Source organism: Passer domesticus, chromosome 12, assembly GCF_036417665.1.
Source record: "Passer domesticus isolate bPasDom1 chromosome 12, bPasDom1.hap1, whole genome shotgun sequence".
Classification (NCBI taxonomy): domain Eukaryota; kingdom Metazoa; phylum Chordata; class Aves; order Passeriformes; family Passeridae; genus Passer; species Passer domesticus.
The window spans coordinates 14,002,328-14,023,529 of record NC_087485.1 but is presented as its reverse complement, the minus strand read 5'-3'; the positions used below and the strand labels follow the sequence as shown (position 1 = coordinate 14,023,529).

Sequence of the window (21,202 nt, the reverse complement as noted above, 5' to 3'; positions counted from 1 at the left end):
TTTGCAGCTATGGAGCATAGGTGGTCCCTTCCCAAAAGCCAGAGCTTTCTTCAGTGCCAGCAGTGCTTGGCTCCTGCAGTGCCATGGGTGATTTGCAGTCAGCCATTTTGGTGCAAAAGAAAGCTTTCTCTCTTGCAGTACTTAATTTTTAATATGAAAACTCGTGAGATTCCACTCCACTTTCACATTGCACTGAGGAGATGTATTCAGGAAAGACTCTGAGGAAAGATTTCTGATCTGTTCAGGAAAGCCCAGTTGGCCTGGGCTGAGATGGTATTGCACACACTGGGACAAGAGGTTTTCTAGGGTCTGAAAAACCCCAAATGCTGATCTGTTCTATAGTGCTGACATTACATGTGCAATGAGAAATATGCAACTTGTGTAGATGTGATTTTATTTTTAATCCCATTGAATACTTTTCTGTTCATTTTCATTATCCCTGGAAGCCCTTTCCTCAGCTGCTGTGCAGAGTGGGAAATATTTCTGTAGTGAGCAGCAGCAGCAGCAAGTGAATGAGGGGGAGAAGTTTTGCTCTCAGGGTGCTTGTTGTCAGGGACAGGTCTGTGTCCCTTGCTGAGGACATGTGGCAGCATTGCACACGCTGGGCTCCTGTGTCTCTGCCTGCTCCTCCATGAGACTCTCGTGGCATCTGTGCTCTGAGTGCTGACTGCCTTATCCACCCAGCCCTGCCTTTGTGCTGGCCTGGCTGCAGAGCACCTGAGCACCCAATGTCCCAGCACCAGGTCTGTCCTGCGACACTTCTCAGGCACTTCTTGGTTGCTGCAGACAGCCTCCTGCCTTCAGAAATCTGCATGCAAGTGTTGAAACATGGAACCAAACAGGGAGAAGAACTGATATGTGAAAATAATTGATGGATTTGTGGTAAAAATGAGGACAATGAGAAGATACCTGACAGATTAGTCAATTATAATCTGCTAGCTGTGGCAGAGTGAAGCTCTGTCTTTTTCCCAGAGCTGTGTGTGACGCTGAACACACGTGGGAATTGCTCCTGCCAACAGCAATGTATTGAAGAATTTGATCCTATAAAATCTCTGAATCTCTGTTATAAACCCAGTTTTTTATTGCTCTACCATGTGATCCCATTGGCATTTGCAGTAACCTTTATCAATTCCTAAAAGGGGCGGTCTTCTGATTAAAAGCGAAAACATTTACTACTTCATCTGGTTTTGTCATGCACAGTAGGGTTTTGTTTCCCCAGATTCATTTAGCAGCTAGGTTTCCTCTTGGTTGCAGTGGTCAAAAGGTAACTTAAAAAATTTTTTGCAAGATTTGAAGATGCTGGGTTACCAATTTACGTTTAATGAAATGAGTTTTAATGTTTTTGCAATGAATCAGGGAAAACATATTTAATTTTCAGGCTTAGCTCAGATTTTGAAGATATTACCACCGTGTGCTGTGCTCAGTACCTCTACAGCAGAAGACCAGGCTGTAAAGGAAGGATTTTCAGAAAGTGATGGTTTAGGAGCCAGATGCTGCTGGTGCTTACAGGATGTGTGGGGACCAGAAATGAGATAGTGCTCCTCTGCAGATGGGCTCAGGATCTTGAGTCCTTGTCTGTCCACCACCTGTTATTGAAATTATTGATGGACTTCTGGTCTATTCAATCAATCAGGTGATGTTGTCCCACACACTGTTGTTTGTGAAGTTGTGTTCTTTAGTCTGTCTCAGTGTGTGAGTGCCTTGTGTTTGGATTTTCTCTAGTGCTGTTCTCATATTTCTTATGAAAGGTTGCAGTTCATAGAGAGCTGTTACTGGAGAGTTGAGACAGAAGAAATTGTCACCTCCCATTCTTGTGCATCACCATATGGCATCCACACAGAGAAAGACAGGTAAGAAGATTTATGTGCGTATCTTCTCAGTGGGTTTGGAATGTGCTGTGTGGGTGGGATTTGTGCTGTGCTCGTGGCAGAGATGTTCCCTCAGTTCCCTCCATGAGAAGCTGTAAGGAGCAGTGAGGACAGCTCAGTGGTGGGGCAGGCTGGGTGCTGCTGGGAATGTCTCCTGTGTGGGCATTGGGGAAGAGGCTCATTGTTCTCTGAGTGGGATAGTGAGTGCAGGGCTAGAAGGGCTTTGGCTTGTCTGAAGTCATCATTTGGTGAAGGGGAAGGAGGCTGATGAGATGGGAATGTTACCCTGGGAGCAGCTGAAGTGAGGCTCACACCATTGAGTCACCTGGGAACCCTCTGCTGCTGTTTGTGTTTGCAGGACTTTCAGTGAGTTGGGGATGATGATGTTGTTTTAATTCTTTCTGTGGCGTTTTTCTTCTGAAGGAAACCTGCTGGCTGTAGGCTCAAGGTTGAGATGTTGGAACATGATCTCTTTGGAGAGGAAGAGCAGGAGCATTGCTCACTTTGTTCCCTGTCCTTGGGGAGAAAGTGAGGGAGGGAGCATCAAGTGAAGTACAGAATCTAAGACTTGGGATGAGTATTGGGGAGACCACAAAGACACAAGGAGAGCAGCCATCAAACTGCAGTAGAACAAAACCATTGCACAACAGAGCTTGATTTCTCAGCAACTTCATGTTCTGGAACTCTTGGGTTTGTTTTTCTCTTGAGGTGTTGAAGAGTCTCAGTACCATGTGAAGTCAGTAGGAGCTGTGGGGACTTAGCTGCACACAGTTTGAAAGCTGCACACAGTTTTATGGATGTTGACATTTCTATCCCTTCATTAGACCAAAGCCAGTGTTTGACAATTTTGGTGTTTCCTGATGCTTGGGTGAATTCAGTAGGGAACAACTGGTTGCTAGAATCAAATTGCACATTAAGTTACTTGTCAGTTACACTATCAGAGTTTGTAAATGTTTTTGGCTATCATGTGATTGTTCCTCTAAGACATAAAATTTACAGCTCCTTCTGTGCTGTCCTGGTTTAGGATCCTTGCTCCTTTGTAGCACCAGTGGCATTCTGCAACATGCCTGTCTTCATCTGCTGCTTGTTTGTGATTCTGATCAGTAGGTTGATGTCAGATGTAACTTTGACCTCCACGTTGTTGCACTTGGCTTCTCACAGACCCCACCACTGTGTGAGGTGTTAGAGGTTTGCAGCTGCAGAGCTTTATAAGCCTTTTCTTTGATTTCCTGAGCGAGCTGGCCGGCTGCTGACAGTTATTTGTTTTCTTGGTAGGGGCTGCTTGTCCTAAAAGTGGTTAAATGCTTTTGTGATGTCTCTGTTGCAACTTGTTAGTGCATTGTCAAAATACGCTTTAATGGCCTGTGGTGTGTGATAAATAAATACATGGTCACTGAAAATTGCCTGCTTGATCATCCTGATTCTTAATTGAACATAATTGAATTTTTCAAGGAATTAATAATTCTTTGTCCGAAATGTAGGAATCTGGGATTACTTTCCTTGTTAGGACATGGTTTATGTATCAGTGGCTCACACTAGTGTTTTCTATGTACAGTTAAAAGAAATGCCAACCTTTTATGTGCTCTGCCTCAGGTGCTGTGTTCACTAGTGTTTTCTGCACGACGAAATTATAGTGAATATGATGAGATCCTAGAAATACTTGTAACAGTGTAGAGAAAATGAGTGCTTTTTGTGAAGTCTTTGAGAGTTTTGAGTGTCATGCTCACATCCAGAATTAAGCAGGACCCATTCTGCTATGCCAAGAACTTTTTTCAGTCAAGCCAAAAAACCCCAAATAAACGTTAATTTTGCAAGTGGAAATTTCCTCTAGAGGAGTTGAGAGGGGAGTGAAATGATCACTAATTTCGTATGGAAAACCTAGTTTCAGTTTCGGGAGTACCAGTAAGTTTCTGCTTTATCTGGAGCCTGATTAATGAGTTACAGTTTTGCTTGCCAGTAATTTGTACATGACCAGCCAGCAGTGTTGCTACCACTTTCCTTGAAGCCTGGCTATTCTTTAGCTTTAAGTCAACTGCACTTTGAAGTGAGTTATTAAGGAGTGTTTTATTTATCCAGAGAAGCCAAGGGTAGCTGGTCACCTTTGCACTGTGTGTTAGGTACAGAGTTTGTGGTGATTGGGAGTGGGGCTGTGGCTGAGCCCCATCCCTGAGGAGCTCCAGCTGCACAGAGCAGGTGAACAGCACTGAAGGCAATGAGACCTGGAGTGCCCAGGTGTAGTGACAATCACAGAGGGTACAGAGGGCACACAGGTGTAAGGCAGGTAAGGTGAAGGGGATCAGAGATTGTGCTGAGGAAGAGGGAGGGGCTTGGAGCCTTCTGACGTTGTATGGTGTTATTTTGTGTATCATGGCTCTCTGGACTGTGCCACTGTGTCACCTTTGCCATGTCACCATGAGGACACCTCGCAGTACTGGCCCTGTGGAGGATGGTAGTGCAGGTGACTTTGGGCAGCCAGCTTCAACCCAGTGCTGGAACCTGGTGCTGCAGCTGCAGGCATGTCTGCACACAGAGCATCCTTGCACTTCTGCTCCAATGAGATTGCTTTAGGAAATGGTAGCACTCCCTCAGTTTGAGGGGGCAAAGCTGATTATCTCACCATCAGTGAGAGCCCTGGGCTGTCAGCTCTCCAACTTGTGTCATCCCACCGTGCTGCAGAGCCTCCATCCTGGAGGGCTTTGTGTGACTGAATTTAGCCCAGAGAGGAGATGCAAATGGTTTTCAGCACTTTGGGTTAGTCTGAGACATGGCACAGAGGTGAAGCACAAGCACAACTCAGTGTCTGAGAGGAGGGAGTGAATCCTGCAGCACTTCAGCCTGCTCAGGGCTGTGTGAATGGCACTCTGAGTGGACAGCTGCTCACCTTTGCTTAGAAAGGTGAAAAGAAACACTTAATTGTCCTTTTCCAGGCCTGGCAGTGGGAGCTGTTCCAGTTGTATATTTTGGAGTTTTTCCCCACTGCTCTAGGACAGGCAGAGCAGCCATTTCTTCATGCCTTGGAGCTTGAGCCCTCTGGAATGAGATAATCTGTAACTCTGGGAGCAGTGTGTGGCTCTGCTGTCACTGACCAGCACACTCTGCCACTCTGAGCCACTGCTGGGTCATCAGCCTGCCAGGAACCCAAAAGCAGCTGTGGAAAAATGGTGAGCTTGGATGTTTCCTTGAGACTGGCACAAAGATGAATGAAGGACTGGCAGAAATCAACTCCTTGATGAACATCCTGCTGTGCCTCTTTGCAGCTGTGGAGCATAGGTGGTCCCTTCCCAAAAGCCAGAGCTTTCTTCAGTGCCAGCAGTGCTTGGCTCCTGCAGTGCCATGGGTGATTTGCAGTCAGCCATTTTGGTGCAAAAGAAAGCTTTCTCTCTTGCAGTAGTTCATTTTTAATATGAAAACTCGTGAGATTCCACTCCACTTTCACATTGCACTGAGGAGATGTATTCAGGAAAGACTCTGAGGAAAGATTTCTGATCTGTTCAGGAAAGCCCAGTTGGCCTGGGCAGAGATGGTATTGCACACACTGGGACAAGAGGTTTTCTAGGGTCTGAAAAACCCCAAATGCTGATCTGTTCTATAGTGCTGACATTACATGTGCAATGAGAAATCTGCAACTTGTGTAGATGTGATTTTATTTTTAATCCCATTGAATGCTATTTTGTTAATTTTCATTATCCCTGGAAGCTCTTTCCTCAGCTGCTGTGCGGAGTGGGATTTCTGTAGTGAGCAGCAGCAGCAGCAAGTGAATGAGGGGGAGAAGTTTTGCTCTCAGGTGCTTGTTGTCAGGGACAGGTCTGTGTCCCTTGCTGAGGACATGTGGCAGCATTGCACACGCTGGGCTCCTGTGTCTCTGCCTGCTCCTCCATGAGACTCTCGTGGCATCTGTGCTCTGAGTGCTGACTGCCTTATCCACCCAGCCCTGCCTTTGTGCTGGCCTGGCTGCAGAGCACCTGAGCACCCAATGTCCCAGCACCAGGTCTGTCCTGCGACACTTCTCAGGCACTTCTTGGTTGCTGCAGACAGCCTCCTGCCTTCAGAAATCTGCATGCAAGTGTTTAAACATGGAACACAAATGGGAGAAGAACTGATATGTGAAAATAATTGATGGATTTGTGGTAAAAATGAGGACAATGAGAAGCTACCTGACAGATTAATCAATTATAATCTGCTAGCTGTGGCAGAGTGAAACTCTTGTCTTTTTCACAAAGCTGTGTGTGATGCTGAACATTCATGGGAATTGCTCGGGCCAACAGTAATGTCCTGAAGAATTTGATCCTGTAGAATCTCTGAATTTGTTATAAACCCATTCTTGTTTTTGTGGTTTAACCTGAGAGCAGAAGTCTCATTGAAAATTGGCAGTTCCAGTACCCTTCAGCACTCACTCTAGGGTCTGGTCTTCTGTAATCAAAAGAGAAAGCAGTTACTAGATACACTAGGGATTTGTTCCCCCCAAATTAATTTAGCAGCTATGAGTCTCGGTGGCAGTGGTCAAAAGATAACATAAAACATCTTTTGCAGAATTTGGAGAGGCAGAGGAGACAGCCCGTACTGATGATGTGATGGATTTTCTCATCTACATTGCCACTGTGCATCAAATGTACGCGGCTTTCAACCATTCTAAGCGGGGAGCAGTGATCACGGTTGTATCTATGATTGTTGGTGCGGCACTGCTTGGCCCAGTTGGATTGGCTGTAGGTAAGTGTGCTTGGCTTTAGGAACAGGAGGGTGGTTAAATCCCTGAGTGAAGAAATGAGATGGTGTGGGTTGAAGGAAAGGGGCATTCAGGGCTGAGATTTCCTGCTGTCATGAAGGGAAGGGTGAATAAGCCTTAGCATGGGGCAGGGTCATTTATCACTAAAAATGATGCTTATTTCTGTCTATTAAAAGCTCCTGATATCCATGTCCTGATGAACTTGGGGGTTTTCCACTGGGATTCATTTTTCCCTGTCGCTTTGCTTTTCTTCTTGTTAAGGACAGTTACAGAAAAGCCAAAGTCTAATAGTACAGAATTGTTTCTCCTCTGTAAGAATGGAATTAAGAGTTGAATAGTTTGAAAGCTGCCTTGTTGCTGAAGGCATGTGGGCCCTGGCCCAGGAATGTTCAATGTCCTGTGAGCAGTTGCAGGAATTGCACAGGCTTACTGATGCTGGAGTGAATTGCAGTGTGCCTCCATCAGGGTGAGTTACAAAAACTAAGAAATAATTTGTGAGCAGTGATAAGAGAAAGTGCAAAGTGAAGCTGTGTATTTACTCCTAGTGCAGGTACAAAACTTAGTTAATAGCCAGAATAGTATGTGGACACATGTATGACTGAAGTTATCAGGAACAAAGAAGGGAAATTAAGCTTTTGTAAGGAATTTGTAAGCTTAAAATCTGAAGTAAAGGTAATAATGTAAGTGGCCTCATTCTTGAGTCAGATGATGATAAATACTCAAGTTATTAATGGATGCATTTTCTCTTTTAAGTGCTTAAGCTTTCATTATGTCTCTTAGTCAAGCTTGGTGTTCTTCCACCACTGAGGAAGGTATTGGAACAAGTATTCCTATTATTTTATACTGAAAGTACACATTAATAAGCATAAATAATAGGAGTAATAAGTACTAACTAAACTATGAGCCACAGCTCAATTACAGTGTCACTAAATCATAACCCTCTTATTTAGCTTTTAAAATTGGAGAGGTCAATAAGCCAGATAAGTTTAGGACAGTTGGGACATTCGGAATCAAGTGCACCTTCACTTGCTCTGACAGCCAGGACAGGTGTGGGATTGGGTTGTCCCTCTTGCTGCTCTGCACCAGGAATGAGGATGAGTTCCCTGCCAGGTGCAGCATTGCTGCAGAAGCTTCCAGTCCTCGTGCTTCCCCAGGACTGCCTGCCCTGAGCAGAGTGGGCTGTGGGTTTGCTGCTTGGGGGAGAAAGTGTGATCATGAAATATTTTTTTCTCAGTGCACAAGGAGCTTAGACATCAATGCTTCTGGTGGCTTTTGCATTAAGTGCCCCTAAATCAGTTATTGATGTTCTCATGAAAGTCCCTTGAAGATGAATTCAGCCATCGTCAGCTTTCAAGTATTTCTGTGCTGTCTTGGGAAAAATTGCTCACTGAGTAAAAGCTGCAAATGAAGAGTTTTTATCTAATGAAAAAGTGCATCCCTGTGAGTGCCTAGATGACTTTTTAGGAAGAGTCTCTGGGGGTGGCAGTTTTGGTGGCAGGGTCAGTTCTGCCACCTCTCCATTGGCAGGGTTCTCTCTCTCTCTCTCTCTCTCCTTGCTTCATTCCATCTGTCCATCCATCCCAGGCCGTGTGTGCTGCGGGCAGTGCTGCCCTGTGCATTGCTGTGCTGCACTCACACTGCTGCTGGAGGGGAGCCCTGCAGGGCTGCTGGGCTGCTTTCTCAGCAGCCAGGGGCCCATCAGCTGTAGATCCGTGCCTCTGCTGTCATCCTGATAACCTGGGGCCTTCCACTCAGCCCAGCATGTCTTGTCCTCCTGGCGAGGGTGGGCTGTGCCCCTGGTAGATGAAAGCCTGCATGTGTCTGATGGGCTTGGTCTCTGAGCACCTGCAGGGTGGCTTCAGGTGTGTGGGACACTGCAGTGGGTGACTCTTCAAGAAGCAGAAAGCTTTGACCACTCTGGGAGTATCTAGTAAGAGATGATGACACTGCTGAGGCAGTTGTTGCTCTGCTCTTTTCCTTGGGCAAGGTTTTCTTCAGCAGTCGAGCTTCCCCTGAGCCAGTGTCCCAGGGAGTGTTTTGGTTCTGGTTTCTGGCTTGAAGCTGTTAGTGTTGATTGCAGAAAGGGTTTCTTTAGGGTTGCTGTGGATGTAAAGAGGTTTTTAAAATCATTTTTGATGCTTTGAATACTGTGTATGAATCTAGTTAAAGCAGACACATACACAACTCTGTCTTGATTTCTGATCGTGTTGGGAACATTGGTGGTGAAGGCTGTGGATGGAATTCCAGGCTTTAACATTAACTGCGAAAGACTAATGATTCTTTTTTGTTTCCTAGGAGGAGCACTGGGTGTTTTGGTTGGATGGATGACTTCTGGACAGTTCAAGTCAGTCCCTCAGGTTTTAATGAAATTGCCTGCTGCTGAGAAGCAGAAACTCTGTGCTGAAGCCATGGCTGTTGTCAAGTACTTTCACTGGACTGGTCCTCATCAGCTGATTGAACTTGTAATGTCAAATTCTATTCTCAGAGACAATGCATTAGGAGTGCTGACCACTTTCCTTACCAAGGATTTAGACGCACGAATAAAATATGGAAAATGATCCCTTCCAGAGCAGGATTTTTATACTGGAATTGCCTTTTACTCCCATAATTGTGAATCTTCAATGCAACAATTTCACGTGTTCAGTAATAATTACAAATATATGCTTATCAAAGTAATTTTGGGGTGTTCGGTTTTGGTGTTTGGGGGTTTTTAAATAATTATGATTATTGTTATCATTTTTGATTCGTGTGGATTTGGAAGCATAGTATTAGGTTACTGCATTATCCTGACACTGACCTGCTATGAAGTTTTGGATTGCTCTGCACTAGGACTAGTTGAAATTGCTGAAGGGAATCATGCTGCTCTTAGGCTAATGTGTCACTTGTGAAAATTTTCTAAGTCCTTTTGTTTTATTTCAGAGACTTGATTCTGTTTGTTGAAGTGCTTTAATTTTTTTCCCCTGTGAATGACATGTAAGGTGCCAGAGCAGCTGGGGCACTTTGAAGAATTTTACCTGTTGTTTGTTTCAGCCCTGCAAAGGAAAGTTTTATGAAGAAGTACATTACTGTGAATTCAAAAGACTCAATCCATACTTTATTTGTCTCTTTTTTTATTGTAATTCTTGAGTTATCTTTTTATGTAAGAAGGAAAGCAAATACTTAAACTAGATTTCAGGAAACAGGAAAACAAACTGTGAACACTTTCAATTCAATTTTCACCAGGTTCCTGTGCCCTGGGATGGGAGGGTGTGGCATTAAAAACATGGGGAGCTGAATCTGCCAGTTTTGTGTGAGCCCCAGGATGAAGGTTGTCATTTGAGCATTGGTTTCTTTTTTCAGTCTGTACAGCTGGTCCTTGGTTTTCATTAAATCTTAAGAAGAAGCCTCCTATTGATGTGATGCTGCACACACATGGGAATTGCTCAGGCCAACAGCAACGTACTGAAGAATCTGATCCTGTAGAATCTCTGAATTTGTTACAAACCCATTTTTTTATTGCTCTATCATGTGATCCCATTGGTATTTCCTGTAAACTTCAGCAATTCCTGAAAGGGGTGGTCTTCTGATGATTAATATTGAAAGCATTTCCTACTTCTTCTTGTTTTGCCTTGCACAATAGGGTTTTTTTCCCCCAGATTCATTTTGCAGCTAGGTTTCCTCTTGGTTGCAGTGGTCAAAAGGTAACTTAAAAAATCTTTTGCACGATTTAGGGGTGCCGGGATGCCAATTTGTGTTTAATAAGATGATTTTTAATGTTTTTGCAATGGGTCAGGGAAAACATCTTTAATTTTCAGGGTGTCCTAGGGTGAGGTTATGATGCTTGTATCCCCAGTCGTGTGTTCTGTTAGTGCTGGATATTATGTACTGTGCCTTCAAGACTGGCTCTGAAGAGCAAGGTTTGTTTTGGTTTGTTATCAGCCTGCTCCCCCACGGCTGGCAGGACACAGAGACAGGGCAGTACGTAGTGAGGCTTTGGCTTTTTGCTTTGCTTTTTGCTGCTTGCTTTGCTCTTGCTCCTTCTTCGCTCCTGCTTTGCCCCTGCTCTGCTTTTGCTTTTTGCTTCTGTTAGTTAGTTCAGCTAAGCGGTCCAGATTTTCTTCCCTGGACTGTTTTTCCCTTCCCTTTTTGGAACCATTCAAACCTGCTCCAGACTGGGACCTGGGAAACACCAAGAGTTTACATCTGGTGGCTGCAGCAGCTATCCCCAGCGCCGGAGGGAGCGACAACAGAGCGACCACTCCCAGGAAAGGCTTTCTGAATTTGTCATCCTTTTCAGATCAGTGAAAGTGTTGTCATCTGCTATTGTTCATTCTGTGTGCTGGGGGTGTTTTGCTTGTTAAATAAACAGTTCTTTCCACTTCTCTCCGAGGAATCCATCCCGAAGCGGTGGGGGGAAGGGGCTGTGTGGGTTTGCTTTCTGGGTGGGGCCCTTTGGAGGTTTTCTCCCAGATTTCTCACAGGCCCTAATCGAGGACACAGGCTTAGCTCAGATTTTGAAAATATCACCACCATGTGCTGTGCTCAGTACCTCTACAGCAGAAGACCAGGCTGTAAAGGAAGGATTTTCAGAAAGTGATGGTTTAGGAGCCAGATGCTGCTGGTGCTTACAGGATGTGTGGGGACCAGAAATGAGATAGTGCTCCTCTGCAGGTGGGCTCAGGATCTTGAGTCCCTGTCTGTCCACCAGCTGTTATTGAAATTATTGATGGACTTCTGGCCTGTTCAATCAATCAGGTGATGTTTGCACTCTGTTGTTTGTGAAGTTGTGTTCTTCAGTCTGTCTCAGTGTGTGAGTGCCTTGTGTTTGGATTTTCTCCAGTGCTGTTACCATATTTCTTATGAAAGGTTGCAGTTCATAGAGAGCTGTCACTGTACAGCTGAGACAGAAGAAATTGTCACCTCCCATTCTTGTTCATCACCATATGGCATCCCCCATGATATGGACAGGCACAGGTAAGAAGATTTATGTGTGCATCTTCTCAGTGGGTTTGGAATGTGCTGTGTGGGTGGGATTTGTGCTGTGCTCGTGGCAGAGATGTTCCCTCAGTTCCCTCCATGAGAAGCTGTAAGGAGCAGTGAGGACAGCTCAGTGGTGGGGCAGGCTGGGTGCTGCTGGGAATGTCTCCTGTGTGGGCATTTGGGAAGAGGCTCATTGTTCTCTGAGTGGGATAGTGAGTGCAGGGCTAGAAGGGCTTTGGCTTGTCTGAAGTCATCATTTGGTGAAGGGGAAGGAGGCTGATGAGATGGGAATGTTACCCTGGGAGCAGCTGAAGTGAGGCTCACACCACTGAGTCACCTGGGAACCCTCTGCTGCTGTTTGTGTTAGCAGGACTTTCAGTGAGTTGGGGATGATGTTGTTGTTTTAATTCTTTCTGTGGCATTTTTCTTCTGAAGGAAACCTGCTGGCTGTAGGCTCAAGGTTGAGATGTTGGAACATGATCTCTTTGGAGAGGGAGAGCAGGAGCATTGCTCACTTTGTTCCCTGTCCTTGGGGAGAAAGTGAGGGAGGGAGCATCAAGTGAAGTACAGAATCTAAGACTTGGGATGAGTATTGGGGAGACCACAAAGAGACAAGGAAAGCAGCCATCAAACTGCAGTAGAACAAAACCATTGCACAACAGAGCTTGATTTCTCAGCAACTTCATGTTCTGGAACTCTTGGGTTTGGTTTTCTCTTGAGTTGCTGAAGAGTCTCAGTACCATGTGAAGTCAGTGGGAGCTGTGGGGAATTACCACCTTTGGAAGCTGCACACAGTTTTATGGATGTTGACATTTCTATCCCTTCATTAGACCAAAGCCAGTGTTTGACAATTTTGGTGTTTCCTGATGCTTGGGTGAATTCAGTAGGGAACAACTGGTTGCTAGAATCAAATTGCACATTAAGTTGCTTTCAGTTACACCATCAGAGTTTGTAAATGTTTTTGGCTATCACGTGATTGTTCCTCTAACACATAAAGTTTACAGCTCCTTCTGTGCTGTCCTGGTTTAGGATCCTTGCTCCTTTGTAGCACCAGTGGCATTCTGCAACATGCCTGTCTTCACCTTCTGCTTGTTTGTGATTCTGATCAGTAGGTTGATGTCAGATGTAACTTTGAACTCCACGTTGTTGCAGTTGGCTTCTCACAGACCCCAGCACTGTGTGAGGTGTTAGAGCTTTGCAGCTGCAGAGCTTTATAAACCTTTTCTTTGATTTCCTGAGCGAGCTGGCCGGCTGCTGACAGTTATTTGTTTTCTTGGTAGGGGCTGCTTGTCCTAAAAGTGGTTAAATACTTTTGTGATGTCTCTGTTGCGACTTGTTAGTGCATTGTCAAAATACCCTTTAATGGCCTGTGGTGTGTGATAAATAAATACATGGTCAGTGAAAATTGCCTGATTGATCATCTGGATTCTTAATTGGAACATAATTGAGTTTTTTCAAGGAATTAATAATTCTTTGTGCGAAATGTAGGAATCTGGGATTACTTTCCTTGTTAGGATATGGTTTATGTTTCAGTGGCTCCCACTAGTGTTCTGTATGTACAGTTTTACTAAACCCCTTGTATTTGTTGTGCCTCAGTTATAGTGTTCACTAATGTTTTCTGCAGGACTAAATTATAGCGAATATGATGAGATCCTGGAAATACTTGTAACAGTGTAGAGAAATGAGTGGTCCTTGTGAAGTCTTTGAGAGTTTTGAGTGTGATGCTCACATCCAGAATTAAGCAGGACCCATTCTGCTATGCCAAGAACCCTTTTCAGTCAAGCCAAAATAGCCCAAAAAAACGTTAATTTTGTGAGTGGAAGTTTCCTTTGGGGGAATTGAGGGAAGAGTGAAAATATCTGTAATTTAGTATGGAAAAACTACTTTCAGTTTCGGTAGTGTCAGTAGGTTTCTCCTTTATCTGGAGCCTGATTAATGAGTTGCAAATTTGCTTGCCACTAACTCACACAACACCAGCCAGCAGTGTTGCTACCACTTTCCTTGTAGCCTGGATATTTTTTAGCTTTAAGTCAACTGCACTTTGAAGTGAGTTATTGAGGAGTGTTTTATTTATCCAGAGAAGCCAAGGGTAGCTGGTCACCTTTGCACTGTGTGTTAGGTACAGAGTTTGTGGTGATTGGGAGTGGGGCTGTGGCTGAGCCCCATCCCTGAGGAGCTCCAGCTGCACAGAGCAGGTGAACAGCACTGAAGGCAATGAGACCTGGAGTGCCCAGGTGTAGTGACAATCACAGAGGGTACAGAGGGCACACAGGTGTAAGGCAGGTGAGGTGAAGGGGATCAGAGGCTGTGCTGAGGAAGAACAAGAAAGAAGACCTGCTTGAAGCCTTCTGACGTTGTATGGTGTTATTTTGTGTATCATGGCTGTCTGGACTGTGCCACTGTGTCACCTTTGCCATGTCACCATGAGGACACCTCGCAGTACTGGCCCTGTGGAGGATAGTAGTGCAGGTGACTTTGGGCAGCCAGCTTCAACCCAGTGCTGGAACCTGGTGCTGCAGCTGCAGGTGTGTCTGCACACAGAGCATCCTTGCACTTCTGCTCCAATGAGATTGCCTTAGGAAATGGTAGCACTCCTTCAGTTTGAGGGGACAAAGCTGATTATCTCACCATCAGTGAGAGCCCTGGGCTGTCAGCTCTCCTGCTTGTGTCATCCCACCGTGCTGCAGAGCCTCCATCCTGGAGGGCTTTGTGTGACTGAATTTAACCCCGAGAGGAGATGCAAATGGTTTTCAGCACTTTGGGTTAGTCTGAGACATGGCACAGAGGTGAAGCACAAGCACAGCTCAGTGTCTGAGAGGAGGGAGTGAATCCTGCAGCCCTTCAGCCTGCTCAGGGCTGTGTGAATGGCACTCTGAGTGGACAGCTGCTCACCTTTGCTTAGAAAGGTGAAAAGAAACACTTAATTGTCCTTTTCCAGGCCTGGCAGTGGGAGCTGTTCCAGTTGTATATTTTGGAGTTTTTCCCCACTGCTCTAGGACAGGCAGAGCAGCCATTTGTTCATGCCTTGGAGCTTGAGCCCTCTGGAATGAGATAATCTGTAACTCTGGGAGCAGAGTGTGTGGCTCTGCTCTCACTCACCAGCACACTCTGCCACTCTGAGCCACTGCTGGGTCATCAGCCTGCCAAGAACCCAAAAGCAGCTGTGGTAAAATGGTGAGCTTGGATGTTCCCTTGAGACTGGCACAAAGATGAATGAAGGAGTGACAGAAATCAACTCCTTGATGAACATCCTGCTGTGCCTCTTTGCAGCTGTGGAGCATAGGTGGTCCCTTCCCAAAAGCCAGAGCTTTCTTCAGTGCCAGCAGTGCTTGGCTCCTGCAGTGCCATGGGTGATTTGCAGTCAGCCATTTTGGTGCAAAAGAAAGCTTTCTCTCTTGCAGTAGTTCATTTTTAATATGAAAACTCGTGAGATACAACTCCACTTGCACATTGCTTTGGGGAGATGTATTCAGGAAAGACTCTGAGGAAAGATTTCTGATCTGTTCAGGAAAGCCCAGTTGGCCTGGGCTGAGATGGTATTGCACACACTGGGACAAGAGGTTTTCTAGGGTCTGAAAACCCCCAAATGCTGATCTGTTCTATAGTGCTGACATTACATGTGCAATGAGAAATCTGCAACTTGTGTAGATGTGATTTTATTTTTCATCCCATTGAATGCTTTTCTGTTCATTTTCATTATCCCTGGAAGCTCTTTCCTCAGCTGCTCTGCAGAGTGGGATTTCTGTAGTGAGCAGCAGCAGCAGCAAGTGAATGAGGGGGAGAAGTTTTGCTCTCAGGGTGCTTGTTGTCAGGGACAGGTCTGTGTCCCTTGCTGAGGACATGTGGCAGCATTGCACACGCTGGGCTCCTGTGTCTCTGCCTGCTCCTCCATGAGACTCTCGTGGCATCTGTGCTCTGAGTGCTGACTGCCTTATCCACCCAGCCCTGCCTTTGTGCTGGCCTGGCTGCAGAGCACCTGAGCACCCAATGTCCCAGCACCAGGTCTGTCCTGCGACACTTCTCAGGCACTTCTTGGTTGCTGCAGAGCCTCCTGCCTTCAGAAATCTGCATGCAAGTGTTTAAACATGGAACCAAACAGGGAGAATATCTGATATGTGAAAATAATTGACTGACTTGTGGTAAAAATGAGGACAATGAGAAGCTACCTGACAGATTAGTCAATTATAATCTGCTAGCTGTGGCAGAGTGAAACTCTTGTCTTTTTCCCAGAGCTGTGTGTGATGCTGAAAACATGGGAATTGCTTAGACCAACAGCAATGTACTAAAGAATTTGTTCCTATAGAATCTCTGAATTTGTTACAAACCCTGGGGTTTTTTTCGGGTTTCTTTTTGGTTTAACATGAGACCTGAAGTGTCATTGCAAATTGGCTGTTCCAGTAACCTTCAACACTCACTGTAGGGTCTGGTCTTCTGTAATCAAAAGAGAAAGCAGTTACTAGATACACTAGGGTTTTGTTCTACACAAAAATTATTTAGCAGCTATGTTGAGTCTTGGTGGCAGTGGTCAGAAGATAACATAAAACATCTTTTCCAGAATTTGGAGAGGAGACAGCCCGTGCTGATGATATGATGGATCTTCTCATCCACATTGCCACTGTGCATCAAATGTATGCAGCTTTCAAACGTTCTACGCGGGGAGCAGCTGTGGTCACAGGTGCATCTATGCTTTTAGGTGGGGTGCTGTTTGGCCCAGTTGGATTGGCTGCAGGTAAGTGTGCTTGGATTTAGGAACAGGAGAGTGGTTAAATCCCTGAGGGAAGAAATGAGATGGTGTGGGTTGAAGGAAAGGGGCATTCAAGGCTGAGATTTCCTGCTGCCATGAGGGGCAGGGTGAATAAGCCTTAGCACGGGGCAGGATCATTTCTCACTAAAAATGATGCTTATTTCTGTCTATTAAAAGCTCCTGATATCTATGTCTGGGTGAACTTGGGGGTTTTCCACTGGGATTCATTTTTCCCTGTCGCTTTGCTTTTCTTCTTGTTAAGGACAGTTACAGAAAAGCCAAAGTCTAATAGTACAGAATTGTTTCTCCTCTGTAAGAATGGAATTAAGAGTTGAATATTTTGAAAGCTGCCTTGTTGCTGAAGGCATGTGGGCCCTGGCCCAGGAATGTTCAATGTCCTGTGAGCAGTTGCAGGAATTGCACAGGCTTACTGATGCTGGAGTGAATTGCAGTGTGCCTCCACCAGGGTGAGTTACAAAAACTAGGCAATAATTTGTGAGCAGTGATAAGAGAAAGTGCAAAGTGAAGCTGTGTATTTACTCCTAGTGCAGGTACAAAACTTAGTTAATAGCCAGAATAGTATGTGGACACATGTATGACTGAAGCTATCAGGAACAAAGAAGGGAAATTAAGCTTTTGTAAGGAATTTGTAAGCTTAAAATCTGAAGTAAAGGTAATAATGTAAGTGGCCTCATTCTTGAGTCAGATGAAGAGAAATACTCAAGTTATTAATGGATGCATTTTCTCTTTTAAGTGTTTGTTTAAGCTTTCATTATGTCTCCTAGTCAATCTTGATGTTCTTCCACCACTGAGGAAGTCACTGGAACAAGAATACCTATTACCTTATACTGAAAGTACACATTAATAAGCATAAATAATAGGAGTAATAAGTACTAACTAAACTATGAGCCACAGCTCAATTACAGTGTCACTAAATCATAACCCTCTCATTTAAATTTTATAATTGGAGGCGTAAATAAGCCAGATAAGTTTAGGACAGTTGGGACATTCGGAATCAAGTGCACCTTCACTTGCTCTGACAGCCAGGACAGGTGTGGGACTGGGTGCCAGGGTTGTCCCTCTTGCTGCTCTGCACCAGGAATGAGGATGAGTTCCCTGCCAGGTGCAGCATTGCTGCAGAAGCTTCCAGTCCTCGTGCTTCCCCAGGACTGCCTGCCCTGAGCAGAGTGGGCTGTGGGTTTGCTGCCTGGAGGCGAAAGTGTGATCATGAAATAAATCTTGTCTCAATGCACAAGGAGCTTAGACATCAATGCTTCTAGTGGCTTTTGCATTAAGTGCCCCTAAATCAGTTATTGATGTTCTCATGGAAGTCCCTTGAAGATGAATTCAGCCATTATCAGCTTTCAAGTATTTCTGTGCTGTCTTGGGAAAAATTGCTCACTGAGTAAAAGCTGCAAATGAAGAGTTTTTGTCTAATGAAAAAGTGCAGCCCTGTGAGTGCCTAGATGACTTTTTAGGAAGAGTCTCTGGGGGTGGCAGTTTTGGTGGCAGGGTCAGTTCTGCCACCTCTCCATTGGCAGGGTTCTCTCTCTCTCTCCTTGCTTCATTCCATCTGTCCATCCATCCCAGGCCGTGTGTGCTGCGGGCAGTGCTGCCCTGTGCATTGCTGTGCTGCACTCACACTGCTGCTGGAGGGGAGCCCTGCAGGGCTGCTGGGCTGCTTTCTCAGCAGCCAGGGGCCCATCAGCTGTAGATCCGTGCCTCTGCTGTCATCCTGATAACCTGGGGCCTTCCACTCAGCCCAGCATGTCTTGTCCTCCTGGCGAGGGTGGGCTGTGCCCCTGGTAGATGAAAGCCTGCATGTGTCTGATGGGCTTGGTCTCTGAGCACCTGCAGGGTGGCTTCAGGTGTGTGGGACACTGCAGTGGGTGACTCTTCAAGAAGCAGAAAGCTTTGACCACTCTGGGAGTATCTAGTAAGAGATGATGACACTGCTGAGGCAGTTGTTGCTCTGCTCTTTTCCTTGGGCAAGGTTTTCTTCAGCAGTCGAGCTTCCCCTGAGCCAGTGTCCCAGGGAGTGTTTTGGTTCTGGTTTCTGGCTTGAAGCTGTTAGTGTTGATTGCAGAAAGGGTTTCTTTAGGGTTGCTGTGGATGTAAAGAGCTTTTAAAATCCTTTTTGATGCTTTGTATTTTGTGTATAAATCTAGTTAAATCAGACACATACACAACCCTGTCTTGTTTCTGATCGCGGTGGCAGCATTTTTGGTGAAGGCTGTGGATGGAATTCCAGACTTTAACATTAACTGCTTGTTGTGGTGTGTTTCTTATTAAGTTGTAAATTGGTTCATTCCATGTACCCCTTTTGGTTGTAATGGTTCTGCCCCGGTTATCCCTCTCCTTGATTGCCCCCTCAGTTTAATCTTTCTCCTCCCCGTTACCCTTGACAACCAATGTATCTATCCCTTAATCCCTCCCTGGTGCCCTGTCCGTCACTCAGTGGCCCAACCTTTCCATCTAGAATCTTCCAGCTACGGTGTCGAGTGATTGGCTCAGGGGCCAGGGACCCTCCCCAGGCTTTCCCGTATTGGTTCACCTGTTATGTCTGTTAACCTCTCCTCACTCCCACCTTTCCCTCCATTGGCTGAAGACCAGAGCCCATGTCTGTACCCTCCCCTCCTTATAAACTCATGTCTGACCCCTGTTCGGGGTCTTCAGCGGTTGGATCACCTGGAGTTATTAAATCTGGACTTAACCACAGCTGGAGTCCGTCTCTTTGTCTCCTGTTGGGTAGCAGCCTTTTCACTGTGGATCCTCATCCTTCAAGGAGAAAGCCTTAGGCGCTCTCCTGACCGAGCCCAGGATCGGGAGAGTGTCCCCGTGCTGCTGGCGGTGCTGGCCGCAGCTAGCTGGGACGTCCTTTGAGGCCAGCCACCGCTGCAACTGCTAAAGGCTAATGATTTTTTTTTTTGTTTCCTTGGAGGAGCACTGGGGGGATTGCTAGGAACGAGGACTTCTGAAGAGTGCAAGTCAGTCCCTCAGATTTTAATGGAATTGAGCGCTGCGAAGAAGCAGAAACTCTGTGCTGAAGCCATGGCTGTTGTCAAGTACTTTCACTGGACTGGTCCTCATCAGCTGATTAAACTTGTAATGTCAAATTCTATTCTCAGAGACAAGGTATTAGGAGTGCTGACCACTTTCCTGACCAAGGATTTAGGAGCACGAGTAAAATACGGAAAATGATCCCTTCCAGAGCAGAATTTTTATACTGGAATTGCATTTTACTCCCATAATTGTGAATCTTCAACACAACAATTGGTAGTGCTCAGTAATAACTACAAATATATGCTGATCTAAAAAATTTTGGCGTGTTCAGTTTTGGTGTTTGAGGGTTTTTAAATTCTTATCATTATTGTTATCATTTTTGATTCGTGTGGATTTGGAAGCATAGTATTAGGTTACTGCATTATCCTGACACTGACCTGCTATGAAGTTTTGGATTGCTCTGCACTAGGACCAGTTCAAATTGCTGAAGGGAATCATGCTGCTCCTAGGCTAATGTGTCACTTGTGAAAATTTTCAAAGTCCTTTTGTTTTATTTTGGAGACTTGATTCTATTTGTTGAAGTGCTTTAATTTTTTTCCCCTGGGAATGACATGTAAAGTGCCAGAGCAGCTGGGGCACTTTGAAGAATTTTACCTGTTGTTTGTTTCAGCCCTGCAAAGGAAGGTTTTATAAGGAAGTAAATTACTGTGAACTCAAAAGACTCAGTCCATACTTTGTCTCTTTTTTATTGTAATTCTTGAGTTATCTTTTTATGTAAGAAGGGAAGCAAATTAAACAAGATTTCAGGAAACAGGAAAAGAAACTGTGAACACTTTCAATTCAATTTTCACCAGGTTCCTGTGCCCTGGGATGGGAGGGTGTGGCATCAAAAACATGGGGAGCTGAATCTGCCAGTTTTGTGTGAGCCCCAGGATGAAGGTTGTCATTTGAGCATTGGTTTCTTTTTTCAGTCTGTACAGCTGGTCCTTGGTTTTCATTAAAATCTTAAGAAGAAGCCACCTCTTGATCTGTGTGTTGCTTGAAATGGAAGGAACCCTTGAGGAGCTCAGGCAGGCCTGCAGTGGGCAGCCAGCAGCTGGCAGCAGCAGTGCTGCTGGGCTGGGCTGATGTGCCAGCTGCACTGTTACTGAGAGCACAAATGCTGTGGGGCTGAATGGCCCAGCCAGTTGGTCACGTTGGGTTTCGAGGCACTCTAAGAGAAGTTTGTAGGTAGGAAGATGTGCAGGTGTGCCTTCTTGTTTTGTAAAGACACAACTGAAACTGTTCTGCCAAGTTAATTTTTTGCCTATAATAATGATCTGTTTGTTTGTGTGATGAGATTTTTTATAAGTTAATGTTTAAATGGTAAAGTTTTAACCCAGAAGCTATTGTTGTGTGCATTTGATTAATTTACTTCTGCAGGTACCATTTGCCTTTGAGAAATTCGGTGGCATGCAGGGCAATGATTGTTCTCAGTATTTGGTAACACTTTTTCAGTTATGTGAAAAGGAGGTGAAAAAGAATGGTAAGTGAGTACTTCTAACCTTGTCAGTGTTTCATAATGCCATGCCTGAAATCAGTGGGGTTTCAGTTCCATTGGCAGATGACACAGACTGCATATTTTAAAAGATTTTACAAACTATATCCATTTAAAAATACTATGTTTTATGAATTCAGTTATTTTCATTTGAAATCTTCTGGTTATTTCAGAAATTCAGTCTTTCCAAAACAACACACTGCTAGCAGTGACAGATGATTGAATGATCTGGTGGGATGGAGTTGGCATCGTATGCTGTTCAAACCCAGAATGAACAGAGGGGACAACTGATTGTAAAGCAGGCCATAGGAAAAATTGAGGTTCCAGTTAATCTGTAATAGTATTTAGTATTTAAACAGCCTTTTACA

The 21,202-nt window shown here is 45.0% G+C and overlaps 1 protein-coding gene across 9 annotated transcripts; it reads left to right on the top strand.

The window, feature by feature from the left end:
* The first annotated feature begins 1,142 nt into the window (after positions 1-1,142).
* On the top strand, positions 1,143-20,312 carry LOC135279302 (protein C19orf12 homolog). Of its 9 annotated transcripts, none has more exons than XM_064386592.1 (8): positions 1,143-1,264; positions 1,749-1,850; positions 6,399-6,575; positions 8,887-10,271; positions 11,242-11,325; positions 11,437-11,544; positions 16,106-16,279; positions 19,236-20,312. In XM_064386592.1, the coding sequence occupies exons 2-4, from the start codon at positions 1,826-1,828 to the stop codon at positions 9,147-9,149; spliced, it is 465 nt and encodes a 154-aa protein (XP_064242662.1). In that variant the 5' UTR covers positions 1,143-1,264; positions 1,749-1,825; the 3' UTR covers positions 9,150-10,271; positions 11,242-11,325; positions 11,437-11,544; positions 16,106-16,279; positions 19,236-20,312. The 9 variants fall into 9 exon arrangements, with proteins under 9 accessions (XP_064242662.1, XP_064242661.1, XP_064242657.1 ...); XM_064386591.1 differs by having other exon boundaries at positions 11,411-11,544; XM_064386594.1 differs by lacking the exon at positions 11,242-11,325 and adding an exon at positions 1,379-1,633 and having other exon boundaries at positions 1,165-1,264.
* Positions 20,313-21,202: the final 890 nt, after the last annotated feature.

Coding starts and splice junctions, on each gene's coding strand:
- LOC135279302 (XM_064386593.1), top strand. CDS start 1,826: ATGGCATCCACACAGAGAAAGACAG. Junction 1,851..6,398: donor ATCCACACAGAGAAAGACAG/GTAAGAAGATTT, acceptor CATCTTTTGCAG/AATTTGGAGAGGCAGAGGAG. Junction 6,576..8,886: donor CCCAGTTGGATTGGCTGTAG/GTAAGTGTGCTT, acceptor TTTGTTTCCTAG/GAGGAGCACTGGGTGTTTTG.